This window comes from Gopherus flavomarginatus, chromosome 21, assembly GCF_025201925.1.
Source record: "Gopherus flavomarginatus isolate rGopFla2 chromosome 21, rGopFla2.mat.asm, whole genome shotgun sequence".
NCBI lineage: Eukaryota > Metazoa > Chordata > Testudines > Testudinidae > Gopherus > Gopherus flavomarginatus.
In genome coordinates, this window is record NC_066637.1 from 10020745 (window position 1) to 10043169 (window position 22425).

A 22425-nucleotide genomic window follows, 5' to 3' on the forward strand; every position below is an offset into this window, starting at 1 on the left:
ATGGGAAACAATATCGTCTGAACACCATAGATTAGCTAAGATTAAAATGAGATTTTTAGAATCACAGCTTCTTTTCAAATTAGAACAGATAACACAAGTTAATTATTGCATGTGGTGAGAAGGAGCCTGAGCAGTATGCTAATGCTCCCCAAACAGAAAAGGACAAAAGACAGCTCGCCTCCTCTGTTCTTAGATTTTCAGTGCTATTTTTCCTCCCTGCCAAGCCTGCTGTGGGATGCTGCACCAGGTCCTCTGTCACTTACCTAAGGGCAGCAGCATGATAAGTGTCAACATAATCTGAAATAAAGAGCTCTCGATTCTTGATCACTGGATCTGTAATAACAAGCTCTCGTCCAGAGTCTGTGAAAAGAGAACAACACATTAGCTGCGGAGTCCCAAAGCATCTACCTCTGCAGATTCACAGGCATTTTGTATGTTGAAGCCTGAGGTTAATACTGTCTTGAACACATACATACTTCAGATGCTAAGATTATACCAACATTAAAAATATAATTTTAAAATAGGGTTTTCTGTGGCACTCACTACAATAATATTGAGCAACTCACAAATATTAACGGATTTGTGCTCCTCATTTGATATGGAAATACTATTAGTCCCATTTTATATAAGGGCTGCTGACAGGAGCTTTCCCTTGGTACCCCTTAAGAAGTGTGCAGGAAGGGAACAGCTCCTTTGGGCACAGCAGGAGAAAGTGCCTTGTCTACATAGCAAGCACCTTCTTCTGTAACCTCTCACCCCCACCTGTTCTGTCTGTTACACAGTTTGTTCTACACAGCTTTACAAGCCGGAGTTTTCTAAAATTTTATACATCATCATTTTGATCAATATCTGTGCACTGAAAGTCAGTGGTGTCATACTGGCTGTGAAGAACATTTGTTTTCATGTTTTAAAATAGGTAGTTAAAATCCAAAATGCAACCTTGACTATCAAGCCATCAATGATGCCTTTAATAATCCCTACTTAACATAAAAATAGTTTGTATACGCACAGACGATACTACTTAATAGAAGGCATAAAGCTATGAAAAATGTGGGCTTTGGCTTTGTGCCCATATTTCCTGGGTTAGAAATTTAAACTGAACTAGTGAGAGTGAATCATTAGACTCATGCAGATTTTACTACGCCACATAAAAAACGACCCTCCTAACATTAAAAAGAAAATATTCATCGATTTATACCATTGTATGCCAATCTATTTGGATATTTAAATATGAGTGGCAGTGTTCCACTTTTACAGCATGATTTTTTTAAATTATTATTATTGAGGGAGGAGGGGGGATCACAATTCACCTCCAAAGGTTTTCAGTGTTTTTGAGGCTGCCCCAAGGAAATTTCCAGTTCAGAAGACTGAAATCAAGTTTTATGGCTCTCTTGAAGCCCAGGCAAAAATGATCCTGGAAGATTTAAGAATTTCTGTCTCTGCCACTATTAGGAAGATCAGCGGTTTATTATTGTGCAGTTGGGATGAGACATCAGAGGATGGAGCACTCGACAATTGCCCTGTTCTGTTCATTCCCTTTGAAGCATCTGGCACCGGCCGCTGTCGGAAGACAGGACACTGGGCTACATGGACCATTGGTCTGACCCAGTGTGGCTATTCCTATTTAGTCCAAAAAACGGTGGGTGGAAGAGAGGGGAAAGAGTCAGTTAGCAATGCTCCCAGTGAAACCCTAACTGTCGTACTATGTGACAGCGAGTACTAACACATGTTAGAATAAGGCTAAATAATCACTCCGCGGCAAGAATTTAGATCTAATACAGTATGTCAGAGGCATCCAAGAGTAAAAGGGGCTACATGATTTATCCTTAACACAACTTGATCTCATAAATGTTAATTTGTATAGTCCAAAAAAACCTCAAGGGATGCCAATAACTTTACCCATCTGCTGTCTCCAAGTACAACATTAATACATACAGTACAGTAAATCATCATAACTGAAATGCAGCAGATTATAGCTATGGTTAGGGCCCATATGCTGCTAAAATGAACCCAGGCATAGATATTAAAGGACTTCATCTGCATTCTGTCTGGTTCACACTGACAATTCTTATCTCACATCCCTATGCAAAAACATTGATCTTGTTTTCCACAGACTAGTAAGCACCCCTTGACTCTAGTAAATGTTCATGTAAAAGCAAGTTAAGACTGACACTACAGAGTATGACTCACCGTTCTCATTATGTCGGTCCTGAACCAAATGCTGGTAGACTGAATCTGGGACTTCCGACTGGCGATAGTACCATTTGACATTCATAAGGAGATGGTCCCGTTTGCTCTGAAAGAGAAGGTCTAAGGCATTACTGAAAAGGAATTGAGATCATGGCTGCCACACTCACCTTCCAAAGCATAGAACTCAAGTACCACTGAACAAAATCTGAGGTAAGGAGAATCAAGAGCAGAAAAATATTAATATAATGTAAAAAACCCCAAGGGCAGTGATACTAAGATAATAAGACTAAAGAGAACAAGTGACATCCACTCCCATGCAACGTTAGCTGTGCTTGCTTGACCAGCGAACACCAACCCTGGAAGTGGGGAGTCAGCAGCATCCTTGGGCTCTCACTTCCCTCAAGCAATCTTCTCACCCATCAACTTCCAACAAATCCAAAGTAATGTTAGCCAGGTACAGAGGAGCTGCAATCAGCTCCTTCCTGGCAGCAAAAAGAATAGAAACTCAATGGGGCCATTTTTGGACAGCAGACTTCCGACAAGCCTTCCCAATGAGACACTGCTTTGCCCATCATGTTGAGGGCTCTTTGTTACATTCCTGTTTGGCACCAAAGATGTCACACTTTAAACCCAACATTTGCAAGCTCTGGATATTCAAGTTCTTCATAAGGGGAGAGATTGAGGCTCACCAGAGAATCTAACCACTGACTTGCTATGTCTCTATTTATGAATCCAACCCCCAGTTACCAACTTATCAACCGGAAGTTAAAATGTAAATACCTCTCACCAAGAGAATAATTTGTAGATAAAGAAAATTATGACATATATAGAATCTTTGCTTTAATGTGTCTCTGAATCCCTCAATAGCCAATTCTTGCTGCTACTCCAGAACACTTAAGAAAACAGAGGAAGGCCTAAAGGGAAATTAACATTCCTTCAGAATGAGGCAACTGCAAGCATAGAATGTTTATTTTTTACATTGCAATTCTCCTACCAGTTCCAAGACCACCCTTAAAATATTTAAAATTTAGATTAAAAATATTTATGGATTGTTTAGTCTACATTCTTGCTGTTCCTCCTCCCCTTTAGCCTGTTATAACAATGTCTATTATTCTTATTTAATCAAAAACCACGCAGAACTTGCAATTAAACACTGCTCTTTAAGCCTCTAGTTAAAAAACACATGTAGTACCATAGAAGGGCCAGCTAGTGGCAGCATTGTGTCAAAAAAGGTCTCCAAACACTATTACTACCATGTGTCTGTATAAAAACAGCTCAGAAAAACAAACTGCAATGAAAATGTGCCCAAGCTTTAGAGAAGAATCTGTGCTTCTGTTAAAGATTTAGAGAAATAACGTAAAAGATAAATGACTTGTCTGATGTGCCAGGTTCACTGGCTACCATCACCATCTCTGAAAGTACCTTAAGTCAGCCCAATCTTTTTAAATCTCAGAAACATTTCATAGACAGAAAGGATAACTGTGGGTCTAAAGGTTTTGTTCTCCTCTTAATGCAAGTGCATAAATTCTCTTAATGGTAATGAGTTACAAGCAAGCAGTGAGGGAAAGAAAGCTTACCAGCCAGTAACTGCAGTTCTTTGGAAGAGTTGCCTCTGCATATTCCTAGGTGGGGAAATGTGCTCTCCCAGCACTGCAAACCTTTAGAAACTCTAGGAAAGCAGCGCTTCCTGTTTCCTCACCACCACTCCTCACAACACCGAAAGCTCAGAGCAGAGGTCACAAGAGGCCACATGGTCTCTAACCACCTCAGTTCCTTCGATTAAACTCCAACGTCCTGCAGAGAGTAGAACTCCCAGGATAAGAGGGAAGGTGCATGGGGAGCATGAAGATGCAGAACAAGAACGAACAAGACTACAACGTCCTTGAGGTGACCTCTCCATGTTCCCATTTGTAGGGTCTAGCAAGCACCACAACTCCCAAGAAGGAGGCATGAGGATTTTTAATTAAACAAAGATTGCAGAACTGCTCTCTCAAACCAAACCTCCACTACAGATGCCCAGGCAAGAGAAGAGTGCTGAGTAAATACGAGAAAAGAGCTTCAGGTAGGAGGCCTACAGATTTCTACAATGATAATGTTATGAAGGCAGGCTCTCAATGCCATCTTAGCCCTGGCAGAGTGAGCTCTAACAACCTGAGATACTGACACCATAGAAAATGCATAATGTGCCAATGCACCACCTAATCTGGTTAGGTATGAACTGATTGCAGAAGCAAACACTTCTGATGATTTCCCAAATACCTTAGGACAATCCAAAATCAAAACTCAAAGTCCTCTGAATATCTAGCATAGGTAGGCTAGTTTCCCACTGGGAAGAAGGTAGTTTGGGGAGATTAGTGGTCCGCTTTGAGTGGAACACTAGATGCTACTTAAGGTAAAAAAATTTGGATGGAATAAAGGAGAACCTTCTCCTCTATGGAAGACCATGAATGTGTTTGCAGAGGGAGAGAACAGCCACCAAAGCCTGCAACTCACTTTTCTTGCAGATCTAACTGATTGAAAATGCTGTTGTGAGAGAGACAGAAGACAGAGAATTCAAAAGGTGCCTCCATTAACTGTGTCTCAGCCCCAATGAGATCTCACATGGAACAGGTTTTCTGACTGGTGGAGATATTAAACAGTCCTTTGAAGGATTCTGCAACAGTCGGATGGCTGACGATTTTACAGTTGTCATTTGGTAATGCAGGTAAGTGCTCTCTGATTGAGGACAAGGACAGGCTGAAACAAGATACCTTGGGAATAACATGTAGCTCAAAATCAATTAAACGAGGGCAGAAAATGGAGACAGGCTATTTGCTGCCCACAGAGAAAACTGTTTCCATCTGGGGGAAACAACACTTCAGCATGAAAGCTTTTCTTGGATTGCAGCAAGACAATCCACACTCTTGCAGAACATACTAAATCATAGTCAGTGTCTCACGAGCCAAGCTATGAGGTGAAAAGACTGCAGATTGAGAAGTAGAATGGATTAGAACGCAGACTATCTAGTGATGGTACTTGTGAGAGCCAGGAGTTCCAAGTATTACTCTCATCCAGCCCAAGCTGGAATGGATAAGAATGAACTAGGCACCTTGTCCTGAGAGAGACAGAGAGATCTTCGCCTACTGGACAAGATGATCCAACTTCTTCACAGACTGCTCCCGCTCATGTAATCTGCAACTTAACTTGCTCAAGGACCTGCTTTCTTTGCCAGCAAGGCACAAGAGCCACAGGATTAGTTCAATGAGTCAGACAAGTGTCAGAGGACCATCTCCTCCCAACACAATGAATATCAGAGAACCTCCTGTTTGTTAAGAGATATTTGTCCATCACCATTTGTACTATGTGGTCTCTGAATAAAGATAAAGCAAATGTGAAAGCCTGTCATAGGGCCCACAGCTCTATAACTTGATAAGGAATTTGGCTGCTTATGGATTCCAGCCACCACTTTCTCACTTGTGAGTGAGTACACAGCCTAGAATGGAGACATCTAGGATGGCTTCTGATGGAAGTACACTGTCCTTTAGTCCCCAATAAAGACAACAGTGAAGGTGCTTTCATGTCTCCTATGTTCAGAGGACAATTTATTGCCAGCCCATGAGATCCAAAAAACCTCACTCCTGAGGGTTTGCCTTCAAGACGGTCGTGGCGTGGCAAGTATTGAAAAACCCTTCAGTGGAAGAGCTCAGATGCAAGGGTATCAGTAAAGATTTTCTTCTATCTATGACCTAAGTAGTGGCCCAGAGATTTCCTCTAGGTCTTAACAAATGCAAGCATAAATCAGCTAATTGTCCAAGTATGCATACACACACATTCCCTGGTGCCCTAGGAATGCTGCCACCATGGCAAAACCCTTCGTAAGCACTGCCTAGAAGCTACAATTCCTCTGTCACAACAGCTACCCAGGTAAGCCTCTAATGCCACCCTGGAGGGTGCAGAAGCCAATCCTGACAGCACCTGGAACAGGGAGTCCTAATCAGGAGTTACATCTTCCAGATCTGACGGAGAAGCACCACTGAATCACATCAGTACAGAACTGGAACTTAGCTAATGACAGAAGTGAGTCAGCCTGGACAGAACCACATCACCAGAGATGGAGAGCTTGACAGAGTTCTACGGATATCCAAACAAATACTTTGCCTCAGTTTTTAAATGAGGCTAAGGGGCAGTGGCAGGATGGCTAATGACAACAAGGATATGGAGACAGAAATTACCACATCCGAGGGAAGTCAAACTCAAACAGCTTAATAGGACTAAATTGGGGGGCCTGGATAATCTCTATCCTAGAATATTAAAGGAACTGGCACATGAAATTGCAAACCCAATAGCAAGGAGATCATAAACCTGGAGATCATACCCTATGACCGGAGAATTACAAATATAGTTCCTAGTTTTAAGAAAGGGGAAAAATGTGATCCAGGAAATTTGACCTCAATTGTATGCTAGGTCTTGGAACAAATTTTGAAAGCGAGAAAGTAGTTAAGGACATAGAGGTGAATGGTAACTGGGATAAAATACAACATGGTTTCACAAAAGGTAGATCGTGCCACACCAGCCTGAAATCCTTTTCGGAGAATTTTTCGAGACAAAGGAAATGCAGTAGGTCTAATTTACCTGGATTTCAGGAAGGCATCTGATACAGTTCCACACTGGAAATTATTAGTTAAATCAGAGAAGATGGGGATTAATATGACAGTTGAAAGGTGGATAAGAAACTGGTTAATAAAGGGGTGACTACAATGGATCATACTGAAAAAAACTGTCAGGCTGGAGGGAGGTTACTAGTGGAGTGCCTCAGGGATTAGTCTTGTGAACAATTTTATTTAACATTTGTATTACTGACCCTGGCACAAAATGAGAGAGTGTGCTAATAAAATTTGCGGATGACACAAGGTTAGTAAATAGCCAATACTGAGGAGGACTGGAATACCATACAAGAAAATCTGGATGACTTTGTCAACTAGAGTAATAGAAATGGGATGAAATTTAATAGTGCAAAGTCATGCATTTAGGATTAACAACAAGAAATTTTGCTATAAGCTGGGGACATCTCAGTTGGAAGTGACAGAGGAGGAGAAAGATCTGGCTGTATTGGTTGATCACAGGATGACTATGAGCTGTCATGGTGATGCAGCCGTGAAAAAGGCGAATGCAGTCCTAGGATGCATAAGGCAAGGTATTTCCAGGGAAGTGTTAGTACCATTATACAAGACACTGGTGAGACTTCATCTGGAATACTGTGTGCAAATCTGGTCTCCCATGTTTAAGAAAGTATCAGGGAGTAGCCATGTTAGTCTGTATCCACAAAAACAAGGAGTCCGGTGGCACCTTAAAGACTAACAGATTTACTTGGGCATAAGCTTTCATTGGTAAAAAAACCCACTTCTTCAGATGCATGTTTGTCATAACTAGAAAGGAAGGGTAACAACCCTCCTGTAGACAATACTATAAAATCCCTCCTGGCCAGAGGCACCAACATCCTTTTACCTATAAAGGGTTAAGTAGCTCAGGTAACCTGGCTGACACCTGACCCAAAGGACCAATAAGGGGGACAAGATACTTTCAAATCTTGGGTGAGGGAGGAGGCTTTTGTTTGTGCTCTTTGTTTTGGGGGGCGTTCGCTCTTGGGACTAAGAGGGACCAGACATCAATCCAGGCTCTCCAACTCTTTCTGAACCAGTCTCTCATATTTCAAACTTGTAAGTAACAGCCAGGCAAGGCATGTTAGTTTTATCTTTGTTTTCTCAACTTGTAAATGTTCTTTTTGCTAGAGGGTTTACCTCTGTTTGCTGTAACTTTGAACCTAAAGCTAGAGGGGATTCCCCTGGGCTCTTTGAATCTGATTACCCTGTAAAATTATTTTCCATCCTGATTTTACAGAGATGAAGTTTACCTTTTCTTTTAATAAAGTTCTTCTTTTAAGAACCTGATTAATTTTTCAGTGTTTTAAGATCCAAGGGTTAGGATCTGTGTTCACCAGGACTAATTGGTGAGGGGATTACCCAGGCTTCCCAGGGAAAGGGGTGTAGGGGTTTGGGGGGGATATTTCTCAAGCCTACCCAGGAAAAGGGGTGTAAGGGCTTGGGGAGGATATTTTGGGGGAAGAGGAACTCCAAGTGGTCTTTTCTCCGTTTCTTGTTAAAGCACTTGGTGGTGGCAGAGAACCAGGTTTTAACCTAAGCTGTTAAAAAAAGCTTAGGGGGCTTTCATGTGGGTTCCTACATCTGTACCCTAGAGTTCAGAGTGGGGAAGGAACCTTAACAATGTTTAAGAAAGATTCATTAAACTGGAACCAGTGCAGAGAAGGACTACTAGGATGATCCAAGAAATGGAAAACCTACTTTATGAGAGGAGAGTCAAAGAGCTCGGCTTGTTTAGCCTAATCAAGAAAAGGCTGAGGGGAAATAGGATTGCTCTCTATAAATTCATCAGAGGAGTGAAGTTCTGGAACAGCCTTCCAAGGTGAACAGTGGTGGCAAAAAAAACTAACTGACTTTAAGACTGAGTTTGATAAGTTTATGGAGGGGATGGTATGATGGGACTGCCTACCATGGCTTGTGGGCCATCGGCAACTGCCAGTAGCAAAAATCCCCAACTGCTGGAGACAGGACACTAGATGGCAAGGGCACAGTTATTACAGAGAATTCTTTCCCAGGTATCTGCCTGGCGGGTCTTACCCATATGATCAGAGTCCAACTGACACCATATTTGGAGTCGGAAAGGAATTTTGCCATGGGTCAGATTGGGAGAGGCCCCCTCACCTGAGGGGGGAGGTCCTTCCTCTGCAGCATGGGGCACAGGTCACTTGCAGGTTGAAACTCGTGTAAATGGCGGATTCCCTGTAACTTGAAGTCTTTAAATCATGATTTGAAGACTTCAGTAACTCAGCCAGAGGTTAGGTGTCTATTTCAGGAGTGGGTGAGGTTCTGTGGCCTGCAATATGCAGGCAGTCAGACTAGATGATCACAATGCTCCATTCTGACCTTAAAGTCTATGAGTCTGGTATTACAGGAAGAGCTGGAGGCAAGTTTGGCACCAAGTAAGCGAGAAACAAGACCTCTGATCTGCCTATCCATTCCAGGTAGCCACAGCAATATTTATTCTTCCTTGTCTCCAACAACACCAAGTCCCCCCGTGCAAAGAACCAACCAAACTCAGCAACCTCTTACCCTTATGTTTGAGGGACACAAAAGCAGAACTAAGTACTAATGAATGCTGAGTATCAGTAAGAGGCTAGATCCAAGGAGAGTTTGACACCAATTAGATGAAGGCTTCCCATGTAGACAGACAGACTGTGGCCCCAAGGAAATCATACCAGCTAATTCCTATCTGGAAAGTGGCACCATCTAAGTTTCTGGCACCTCAGCACCACCAGATTGACAGGAGCCTGGTTCCCATTCAATTGCACATCCATTCTGGAAGTGGCAGTGAGTTTTCCTTTTAATTGGTACCCAAGGTATGTGGTAGTTCTGGCACTGATGACTTCTGCTCTCTATCCCCTCACTTCCCAGACAGGAACAGAAACCCGAACAAAGGATGGATCTGGGGACTTCCTGGCTCATAGGCCTCCCTCAAGAGGTAGGCTTGGAGTCAAGTGTGCTTGTACTTTTGTGCTGAAACTGGACCACCAGGCTGAACCACCACCAAGGAATACCTTTCCCAAAGGCACAGGAGGCAGACATATGAGTATCTAGGAAGATGGAGGGGCCTGAAATATGCAATTTAAACCTAGTATGTGTTAGCTGGATGGGACGTGATGTCCAAAACCAAAAGCCAGAGGTGGACCAGGAATGTGAACTGTGACTACCTACAATTACTGTTCTAAAATGTAGCTAAATTATTAAGAGTTTGAACTGTAACAGAAAATCAACAGGAGAGTTTAGGGCAAAAAACCCTATGCCACACACACACGATTTTCCAGGCACACAGCAAAGCTCACCATGGAAAAGAAGAAAATAAAGCAGTTGAGTGTATGGCCTCGTATAACCTCAGTTCTGACCATTTAGTGCCATGAGGGGATACTGCTGCAATCCCAAAGGGCACTGCTTTCCTGGAAACCTGGAAAACCAAAGCTTAGCAGCACTGTAGGAGGAGGCATCCCACAAGTGGGGATATGGAGAGGCCACTTTTTGTTTGTTTGTTGTGTTGGTTTTTTTTTTTTTTGATAATTTCTTAAAGGTCCACTACACTTTATCAAGTTAAAGACAGACTTGTGGCTAACGGAGAGAACTAGGAGATTGGGGCTCCATTCCAGTTTCTGCCATGGATCTCCTGTACAACCATGGGCAGATTACTTAATGTCTCTCTGTCCCTCAGTTCTCTGATCCATAAAATAGAGTCAATAGTACTTACTTCTCTAGCAGGGGTGTGGAGGGTTAATTCATTAATATTTATAAAGAACCCCAAGATCCTTGGATACAGCGTTGGACACGGGTCACTTGCAGGTTTAAACTAGTGTAAATGGTGGATTCTCTGTAATGTGAAGTCTTTAAATCATGATTTGAGGACGTCAGTAACTCAGTCAGAGGTTACAGGTCTATTACAGGAGTGGATGGGCGAGGTTCTGTGGCCTGCAATGTGCAGGAGGGCAGACTAGATTATTATAATAGCCCCTTCTGACCTTAAAGTCTATGAGAAGGTGCTATTAGAAGGTCAAAGTACAATATAAATAAACCTTATTTTAAGACATGTTGCTCGTCTGTTATTTTGGTAGGAAGAGAGTTAGTTATTTTTCAGTAAATCCATGGTTTCATGTAAAGCCTTATTCCCGCTGCTCACAGTCTGCCCACTCCCTGGGTTCATCTTACTTCACCTTCTAATTTGAAAATGACTAGCAGCAGAACTAAGAAAATGGTAGAGATTTGGGTAGAGATGCGGGGAGGGAGAAATCCCCATTTAGACAGCAATTAATTTTGGCAGTCTTTTTACACATAGAAAGCCAGAAGTCTTAAATATTTGGCTTCATAATGAGTGCCTGTGGCAACCCTAACAGTAACACGAGCTAGCAGATATTCCAGTTCTGTTTAAACTGGAAAATACTTGCCAATACCATCTACTGGTGTTATTTTCACTCCAGGCCCACTAATCTCTCTTTTATTTTTAGGTTTTACTTTTTCCCTACAATCCAAACCTCCAAATTTAATAAAACAAACGTATGTCTGCATCGCATCCCCTTGCCAGTTTCACACGACTCATCAATTTCAACAAAAAGTGGCACAGAGATCCAGGTCAGCAAGAATTATGCACAGGAGGTAGCAATCTCCAACCCCTTTGATGCAGCATTTGAAGAGACTCTGGAAAAGGTGTACTGACTCAGTGGGCTTGATTTAAAGAAAAAAGTAACCCCCTAAATTGAAAGCCTTGATTGTAGCTTTTAATTTTTCTTATTGTTGGCTTTGCAATAATAATAAAAAGGGAAAATATTTCACAGTGGGGGGGAGGGTGCAACTGTGGGCTGAGTAGCAAGATTCATTTAGATTTCCCTATTACACAAAGAGCACCTAGCAGAGTTTACATGGTAGTGGCCTGAACTCAGAATATATTTGCCATGTGGTCTTAGCCATGTACCTATGAAATACTTGGAAATGAATCCAACAAAAGAGCCCACCTGTTACAAAATTAGAAGACCACTATACTGCCAAGTTACCTGAACAGTGCAGAGCCTGTATTTCAGACAGACAGTGTAACATGTGAGGAAACACTCTCTTAAAATAAATAAATGAGTCATTTAAACATGCATTTCTTGGGCTGACGGCATGGGGCTTCTAATTAATGCACAATGAGGTTAATCAAGCTGATCTCAAGGAATCTCACCTTTTTACTGAGGGGAGTAACCCAGATTTAAAAATCAAAATTATGTTAACAATGAAACTTTTAAAATTAGTTAGAGGAAGGAATGATGCCTACCAAAGGAGAGCACAATCATGAACAGAGGTTACTGTGGGGTTATCCCCTTAAAGTAATTAAATAGTTTTACTTTAAAAAAAACAAAAAACAGCAACGGTGTCTTCAAAGGATACTGCTAGGGTTAATTGAACAAAAAGTTGCCCTACACTGAACTCTGCCACTCGATTTCAGGAACAGTACTGACTGCTTTAGATTGATAGTTCCAATTATAGTCCTGAAGAGGCAAATCAGAAAGGGGAAAAAAAAATTAGAGGGGCTTTTATAACATAGAAAAAAAAAGTTTTTCTTCTCTGTTTTTATCCTTTCTATGAAGTTCAGAGGCACAAATAATACACTTTTTGAACTTCGCAACTGGGGTGGGGAAGAAGGTGGAATTAAATATTTCGTTGCATAAGCAGAGTTTCAAAGTTCTGTGGATAATCACATTTGCAGACATCTTTTGGGGTATGGAAACAAAGCACTAATTTCCTGTGCTTTGTACCCCTAAAAGGAGAATTACAGCAGTAAAACGGGCACTTGAAATGGAATTTAAAAGAAAGAACAGGGTAGAAACTCTGCCAGCTGACTAACCCGTCAGCCAGACGAGAACTGAGTGTACAGACACCATGTTTCAAAATGGATGGGGAAAATTTACTCCAAAATGCTGACTTGTTCCTTCTTCTGCATCATGCAGTGCACCTACATGGCAGGACAAGGGCTGCAAGCAGAATGCAGAAACAACAAAACACATTGTTATTTACAATCGAGATGTGCAAATAACTAGTTATATATAAATCCCTAGACAGATGATGCAACTAAAAATATGCTGACATACTAATCTGCTGCAATCTTTGTTCCACCAATATCAGAAAGTATTTTTCAAATCAGAGCTACCCTTTAAGGTCTCTTGTTACAGTGATTGCGCTTTTGTCCGATTAATTTAAAAGCATAATCTTGAAAACTGTTCTGAATGTCTACTCTCCAGCAGGGAATTTTTTTTTAAATCTGATCTTCCAATCTCACTGAAAATATAAAATGTCTATGAGAATCTTGTTCCTTACAATTATATCAGTTTTGCAACAAAATTCCTAGACATACTGTACTGCATGCCACGTTTCCAAGTCAAACTATCGTCTGTTACAGAGTAGATTGTACCACGATGTCTGAAGACGCCAACTTTTGTGACAGCTTTTTTTTTTTTCAGGAAGCATGTGCACACACCAGAACAAATGTCCTCTTGTTAACGAAGTGTGACATACATCTTTTAAAGATAGTCATACGAAAGCTACAGACAGGCAGATCTTTATGAAATGCAGAACTAGCATGAATCCTGAGAATGGCAACTCTTTTTAAGTTTCGTTTTATTGAATTTAGAAGGTTCTCTTTGCCCTTTAGGTTCTCTCTTTCACTATATAAAAATTTTATCAACTACTGCTGGAATATTTCAAAATAAAAGAGCACGTAGGTTTTTCCAACCACAGATACCGAAAATAAAGACTATACCTGGCTTGTAAATAAAACATGTTACTGTTAACCAGTTTGCAACACAAACACTTAATCCATTTCCATGTGAAATAAATTATCCCTTTATTCTGGAGTATGAACTACAATTCTAAATAGTCTATAAAAGTGGCACAAGTATCTTTTGGGTTCCATTAAATTCATTTGACAAGTCAAAAATAGCGAGCCTCTTTTTTTTTTTTTTTTTTTTTTAACATAGATGTTTTTTAAAACCTAGCTATTGCATGTTAATATTCAAATCTCTTGTAAAGCTTTCACAGGGTCAGAATATCTTACCAGGGTTATGATTAACAAATTGTGCAAATGGTCACAGATGTCCCACAGATCCTCTCCAAGTGGTTTAAGCAGTTTCTCTCATTACTTGCCCTATTTAGTTACTATGTTAAATCACAAGTAGCTTTGGAAGCAATATACAGTACATTGGAGATGACAGATGGACATGCTGGATTCAGTGAGCAGTAGCTATTTCAAAGCAACAAACTGGAAGGTGGAAAACAAGGAAAAGAAAAATCTCTCCCTCCTTTAAAATTGCTATTCAGAGCTGAAATCCTTTACACCAAAAGATCGACTGATATATTCTAGAGTAAGATGTTAACATATGAATTTAGATGTTTAAAAATAACCTCCCCCTTTAAAAGAAACACTTTACATGCTGCAATGTGCAGACGGTCTGACCCACAAAACTAGTTTTTAAATTGACATTATATTTTATTATTGTGGATTATTTGCATATATTAACAATCTTTTGGACAATGTTTGTCTCCAAAAAGGAATCATTTTTTGTTCCAGAAAACAGTTCCAATTATGCATAACACCACAGAACAGACCTGTCTTTAATCAAGGGGCAGTAGATTTTGCTTGCTTCACGGATTGATTTTTTTTTTTCCTGCGTGTAGAATTGCTACCAACGTTCTCTCTCCTGCTGTAGGAGAAATTACTTCAGTACTTGCTTATTTTCAAATGAAAACCAGGAATACTTTTATTAACCCTCTGGAAAAAAATCAAAGTCAGAAGGTGAAGAGATTGTGGCATGCATGTATTTTCTTCCTGTTTTAGGCTGAATGTGTTGGTTCCAGGCTTCCTCAAGGTCACCACCGCATCCTCTGGACAGCACTTTCTGCACTCTTGATTTCTTGACTAAATTATGAAAATACCAAACAGCTGTTTATAAACCAAAAACCCAGCTTGGCAACACAAAGGTCATCTTTAGAACTGAAACACGTGCATTTTTAGAGAGTATTCAGCATATTTATTTAGAAATTAATATTGCTCACCATCAATTCTATATGAACATGAGTGGTGATGCAAATTATTCCTAGTAAACATAGTAATGTTGGCAAAAAAATTAGAGTGCTCAGGATTCAGCAAGGAAGACAGACATTAACGATATTAGTAAGAGTGTTAAATATGGTGCTATTTAATCTTCCCTGCAGCTCAAATAAAACAACTCAAGGAGGCTGCCTTTTGGCTCCTGTCCTCTTAACCTGAACCAACACAAAGACTGCAACCTTTAAACCTGTTAGTGTTATCTAATGACTGTTCCATCTACAAGAGCTTTTCTAATAGAAACATGCCTTGATGGCTTATCTCAGTGCACAAGCCAGGCCACAAAGAACCGTCGGCTTGATTGAGCACTGTAATGGAAGGCAGGAAATGAGAAGGCTTGGTTAAGCCGCGGATAATCGATCAGCGTATTCAGTGAAGTGTGAGCTGAGCTAGGAATAAGCTGCTTGGGGTATATCAAATATTGCTGTTTCCAGAGTAAAGTCCAATTTCTGTGATCTATATAGGAGAAATAATAATTTATTGACAAAACAATATAGGATTTTTTCACGTCTCCCTCTTGACATTTTGTAATTGTTTACAGCAAAAAATTCTCTCTATCCCCGTCTCCCTATAACTTTAATAGATGAAACTGCTTCTGGAATTCATGAAGCCACTTCAGTATGGTGCAAATTAATTCATGGCCTTGTTTGTCGTTAACTCTCAGAAATCTATGAAATATTGTATTTGCCTCTTTCTCCCCCTCAAAATCCAAACATTTATACTTCTCTACATCCAAACGCACACACACCAATCTTTGGGAGCATGCTATTCCTAAAGATTACATAAGCATGGTTACATAGTTAAAACACCATTTTTCTATCTACACATACACGACATGGAGATTCCTCGGGGCACGGACACGCTGCCCACAGTTTGGACTACGGGAATGTGAACAGCAGCATGCCCCAAAATCCTGCACTGTAATTCCCTTGTTTGGACGTGGTAGGCACAAACGTAAAGGTCCCTAGTAGTACTGTTTGAAGAGGACCTGGGAACCTTTAAGTTCTCGTCCACAGAGGAGAGTTACTGCACAGCACTTAGCTGCACACAGCAATTCATGCTCCCATAGTCCGAAATACGGGGCAATGCAGACATGCCCTTAGTTTGGTGAGAATGACACTAAGTGTAAAAATCCTACATCTGAATTTCTATAAGATTTAAACCACTGCTGTTCAGAGAGACACGTGTATTATATATAAAGCATGTGTTAGTTTGTGTAGAACTGGTTCTGGTTTAAATCATCATAAGAGGTGTACAAATCCCATACACTGCTTTGAAAATGTCAGCCTACAGACATGCGTGCACAAACTATACAACTGATACTGTTATTGTTACTGTTGCCTTAAGCCTATACATTTGAATGCAGAAGGATTTCTCTTTATTTTGGGGTTACAAGGAGAATCAAAATCACTCTTAAAATGGGACTATAGCTGCAATCTCAAGTGCTCCCTCTCCATGACACACATACCCAATTCTTGCAGAGATGGAACTGGAACACTAGTTTTTAAGTTCACAAGACACAGGCTCCTGCAACTTCAGATGAAGAAAGAGCTCTGTTGACCATTAGCTACAAAAAGACCCTCTTACTCATTTGATGCTACAGTGAGGTAATAAAACAACAATACCTATCTCTTATGTAGCACTGCTTCTCAGTACAGCTACATGTACAATTACAGCTTATTTTCTTCAAACAGCACCGTCCCAAGGAAATGTATTAATTCTATGGGAAATATGTAGGTATAAACAAGGAAGGGGAGATAAAAACAAAATTTCAAATAAGTTTTTTTTTAAATGACTAAAGCAAATAAAAATTCATTTACCCTTAAGGCAAAGGAGAACATATCTGCAAATGTTCAGGTCAAACCAGGTTTTCTAATCAATAAAGAGATCTTTTTTGAATGGGCGCTGGGTGCAACCTTCACTGCGAACAGGCTTCCACTTGTCCTTAATGCAATGGTTACACTACAGAGCTTACAGCGGCACAGCTGCATCCTGCAGTACTACTGCTGCAGCTGCTCTAAGGCAGTGGGAGAGAGCTCTCCCATTGACTTCATTACTCCAGCCCCTACGAATAAAGGTAGCTAGCTATATCAGAGAGAGAAGTTCTCCCGCTAACATAGCACTATTCACATCGGCACTCAGGTCAAGATAATTTATGTTGCTCAGGAGGGTGGCTTATTCACACTCCCTGAGTAACAATTTATACTGACAATCTGTACTGTGCACACTACCTAACAGTCACACATCTCTACAGTGTCTGCCACTGAAGTATCTGAGGTATATATAGTCTATAGGCACAAGGACCCTAGTCTAAAGCGGCATTATGCACTGATGTCCATTTCTCAGTGCAAATCATTCTCCCAAGACAAAATAAATCCTCCAATCAGATACACCTTCTTGTTTAAAGCAAAAAGCTACTTCAGTTACCTTAAATCTTGCATCCCCTATAGACTTTTGTCGTCTTTCTATTCACTAACATCAAACAGCTAAGATTAGAGAGACCACATTAAATAGGCTGTCCTTGCCCCAAAGAACTTACAAGTATTATACCTAAGAAAGCTGCATTAAATCAACAGTTCAGGAGCTCAAACTTCATCAGTAGGAGGTTCTTCTAAGGGACTGGAGCACTGGATTAGCTCAATGTATTTTGAGCCACCAACTCAACTACTCTCACACAGGGAGATAGGAAGCTCAGTATTTATTTGTATTATTGAAGCACCAAGGAATCCCAGTCATTGAACAAAGAGTCCATTGTGACTGTGTTTAATACGTTAAAGTAATACTTATGAGACATCCAAGGTTAACTCCAAACAATTCACATCACGACAAAGAGAGAACTCTGCACTCCAAAGATAGTACAGCAAACTGTTTTACGAACACCAATCTCACTAACAACCAATTACATGGACCTCTTTTCCTCAGATGGGAAAAAACTGCATGTGAAAGTGGTGTTGATTCCTCATTCCAATGCCTTCAGTGCCCTGGAAATCACTTTGCAGAGAGTTGAACAGTAAGAAGAAACTGATGCAGTGCACCATATTGCTACTTATGCACCGTACTTACTATAATTTTGAGGTGTTCAGTTTTATGAACTTCATGATTTTATTAACTCCTCAACCCCTAGACATAAAATAGGGATTCTTCTGTATTCTAAAAGACAATTCTCTCCAATATACTATCAACATAACACCAGGCACAAAGAGCTGGTTATTGTTGTGAGAACATATTCACTCTTTAGCCACCCCCACACTGCTTGCTGCCATAAATGGGGTTGGTTAGTTTCAGAGCAGGGTTCTCTGTCTGTTTGGTTCCCAATGAACAGAAGAAGTGGGTGTGTGTCAGCGATTCCGCTCAACGTCAGGGGAAATCTGGCATTGATTATGCAGAATATCAGCTTGTGCATATTGGTGGATCTAGGGACATAGGAGAGAAGGAGAACAAAGAAGATTCCCAGAGAACATTTGTACAGCATATATACATTCCCCTGCAGTGTACAACCCAAAATGACAACAATGTGCATTTGGAGTGAGACTGACCCTAAAAAAAAGTAAAACTGAGTAGAACTAGTCTCATGGTCCAACCTTGAAAAAATGCTAAAAAGAAAAACAGCATAAACAGTGAACAATAAAATGGACGGTGAAAGTGTTATTAATTCTAACACATAATGTTGATAATAGAGGCAAAGGGTTTTTTTTTTTAAATAAACTAATTTGCTTGGTCAGCGTTCCTGTAAGGTACAAAGCTATTAAAGCATCAAACACATACTGTTGTATACAAAAACCAAATAGAGCAGAAGTGTTCCAAGAAATGTGCTCTTTAGGTTACTGTTCCAGGTAAAACGGTATTTGCATATTCTCCCATATGTGTAGAACTTGCATGTAAGTAACATGAAAACAAGTGCAGACTAGAGCTGATAAACCAAATTGGGGGGTAGGGGAGGAGGAGGAGAAGGGACAGTCAAGCCAGCACTGCTTTCAATATACTTATAATCCGTTTATGGGTATTTTGAACTCAGAGTTCCATTATACAAATCTCAACTTCAAAAATAAGCTTAGTTTGATTTAATCTTTCACCCAAAAAGAGGTTTGAAATTTATATCCCATTTAGTTTTTTATTATTAGAAACCTACTTTATAATTAGGGCCTTTGCTAGGTTATTTAACACTGGCCAAATTGCCTATACAGCTTAACTGCTGTTTTGCAACAGACAAATGTTTAACCTAGAAGCAGGCAAAACAAATACATCTTCTAGATGTAGACTCCAGCCTTTATTCCCAGCACCATACCCTTTAATTACAAAGAGGGGAAAATTCACTGCTTTGAAAAATTCACTGCTTTTTTTTTTTAAATGACCTTTACACTGTGACTAGAAGATAATTACTGTGTAGGTGCCTTGCCTGAATTATTTCCAAACCAACTGTAGTCACATATTAGTCTTGCCTCAGCGCAGGACGAGATGACCTCTTGAGGTCCCTTTGGGTATATCTACACAGCAAAGAAAAATCCACGGCTGGCCTGTGCCAGCCAACTCGGGGTTGCAGGGCTCTTAGGCTGTGGGGCTGTTTCACTGCTGCACAGACTTCCAGGCTTGGGCTCAAACCCAAACTCTCGGACCTTCCCACCCTGCAGGATCCCAGAACTTGGGCTTCAGCCAAAGCGTGGTAGTTTACACAGCAATGAAACAGCCTTACAGCCCGAGTGGGTTGGCACAGGCCAGCCGTGGGTTTTTGTTTGCTGTGTAGACACACTCTTTCGGGCCTACATTTCTAAGATGATAATCACATCAATCAGGAGAATGATATAGGAGAGCAAAAATCCTTCCAAGAACTTTGGTAGGATTTGCTTCTCTCCCAAAAAAGGTAAAACCCTTACTTCCCTCCTTTCCACCTAGGGGCATCACAGTTACAAAGAGAACCTGAGAGCATTGTTATGTTTATATGACTCAGTACATCAAACACCAGGTGTTGTATGTGTCTAGGTGCTTCCGATATGTAAGCAGTACATGCAACGCAAAGTTGTACACATCTTAATTCACATTTTCAAGGAGAAAACGACAGACATGACTTACAATATTTTAAGTAATTAAAATAAAATAGAAATCTCTTTTGTTAAACAGAAGTATTTTCCCTACAAACTTTCAGCTTTACTGGAAACACAGCCACTTACTAAGCCAAAATCTAGCAACGTGCCTGTTTTTGTACAAGTAAAAGATACCTAAGTGTGCTGACGTTCTCTAAACTTCAGTACAATTTTATATTACCAACCAAAGAACTTCATTTTAGCCAAGAAAAAGAAACTATACTAAAAAAAGAAAACTGGCTTCCTTAATATAAAACTAGCAAACTGTTTCACAAAGGTCATGGGTCATTGCTTAGTATCTCATTTAATCCCATTGTGGTATCTTTCCGCTCTGCTTCCCTTTTATATTCTTTGAATTCCACTCTGTGGTGCATGGTGTCAGATGAGCCACGCGGAAACATGCACTAACCACACTGTTACAGCATACAGCTATGCAGGAACAAACCTGTTTAATTATAGCTTTCAGCGCTAGAAAAAGCATATCTACCATATCTACTATTTTTTTAAATACTTTTTGGCATCAAAATCTTAAGCGTACATTGAAAAATAGAATGCCTTTACCTAGAGGTCATTCATTTGTGGGAGATAACAAGCACTATTCCACAACATTATCCACTCTATTGCTACGAAGCCTTTTACCTCATACCCTTTTGTACTTCACACTCAGTTAACACCGGGTAGATTTACACTACATTCACAGGGTGTGTCTGCAGCTCATATAGACATACCTAAGCTAGCTCAGGTACTGATGCAGTGAAGATGGAGCAACGCACACTTCAATGCAGGCTAGCCACCTAAGTAATTACCCAGGATCTTAGGCTGGCATGTACAGCCCACTTTGAAGAACATGCTGCCATGGCCTCGTTAGTACCAGTAAGCTAAGTTAAAACTAAATCCAGTATGCCTACACAAGCTTCTGTCACACACTGCGACTCCAGTGAAGGCAAACCCACAGACTCCTAAAAAACCAGCGGGCTTCTCCAGTGTTTAAACCATCTGTGTTAGATGGTGTTTTTAGTTTTTGTTTCTTTAACATACACATAAATCACGTGAAAGAATGTAAATACATACACATATGTATACGTATACACATACATATACGTGTATATATGTAAATACATACACATGTGTATACACATATATATATATATATACACACACACACACAAAATGTATAAACACATAGGAGTTGCCATACCAATAGGGTTTTTTTCAGTCCAATATGCTGTTTCTGACTGGTCAGAGCCAGATGCTTCAAAGAAAGGTGCAAGATATCATGTTATGAAATAATCAGCCCAAAAGAGAAGTTTCTTCCAAATCTTTGTTGGTTAGTGGCTGATTTATGAAGCAAAATAAATTGTATATTTATGTAGTCTTACCTAATGTAGCTGTGCATGTTCTCATTAGCTATATAAATACCTAATCCTTTTGCAAATCCTCTTATGTCTTGACCTAAGTGATATCTAATGGCAATGAGTTTTACCCATTAATAATTTGTTATACTATTTCCTTTTATCAGTTTTAAATTTGCTGCCTTTCAATCTCACAGAATGTGACCTCGCTCTGGTATTATCAGACACACCTTTTTACCCTCTCTCATCAATATTCACTACTCGGTAACCTTGGGTAGGTCAGATCATCTCTGTGCCTCAGTTTCTCCATCTGTAAAAAGTGCCTGATACTCCCCTCTTTTGTGAAGCGCTATACAAGAGCTAGGCAGTAATAACGATACCTACACTTCCCTTCACAAGTCGTTAATTTGAAATTTATGTATGTCACCTCTCCTCTGAACGGTCAATCTTTTTGGTCTGTCTCCATACTGACTGTTTTCTATGCCTCTAACAGTTTCTCACTCATCTGTAAACCCCCCTATTTCCACTTTTTTTTTAAATCCATGTCCAGAACTAAACATCATGTTCCACACACGGGGGAGGAATGAGTTATTTGATAGCATTTTTAACATTTTCATTATTATTTTCTCGTTTCTTATCTTACGATTTATTTTTAATATATACAATGAGTGCACACTGCGCAGAGGTTTTCACTGACCTACCCATAATGATACCCACTGAAGGCCATCTCAAACACTGGTGTTGATAAAATCCTTACACCACAAGATAACTCGTTTTCATATGCACAGGTACATACACCTATGCACATGGTGTGCCATTCAATGCTATTATACAAAACATAAATTAAAGGAAAATATGTTGCTGAGAAGTCTCAGCCATTCTTCCGCCCAACGTCATAAGAGCTGCATATTTAAAAAAAAAGGGGGCGAGGGACTCACTAATAAGGCTATAAAATAAAATCACTACTGAAGAAAGCAATAAGCACTATTTGAGATCACTGGATTTTTTGCTCATGTTTGGTGCTTCCACAAACTCCACTTTGATTACAGATTATGCCTTTTTCACAGAAGTAAATT

The 22425-nt window shown here is 40.2% G+C and overlaps 1 protein-coding gene across 5 annotated transcripts in view; it reads right to left on the minus strand.

Annotated features, from left to right (window-relative positions):
* The window catches only part of RERE (arginine-glutamic acid dipeptide repeats), a 402343-nt gene that overhangs the window by 182770 nt on the left and 197148 nt on the right, over positions 1 to 22425 (minus strand). For all 5 annotated transcript variants that reach the window (XM_050931388.1, XM_050931390.1, XM_050931389.1 and 2 more), the window contains 2 exons: positions 2191 to 2296; positions 264 to 360 (listed from right to left, as the gene is read on the minus strand). In XM_050931388.1, the coding sequence (XP_050787345.1) occupies positions 264 to 360; positions 2191 to 2296 (203 nt within the window). The remainder of the gene's footprint in view (positions 1 to 263; positions 361 to 2190; positions 2297 to 22425) is intronic.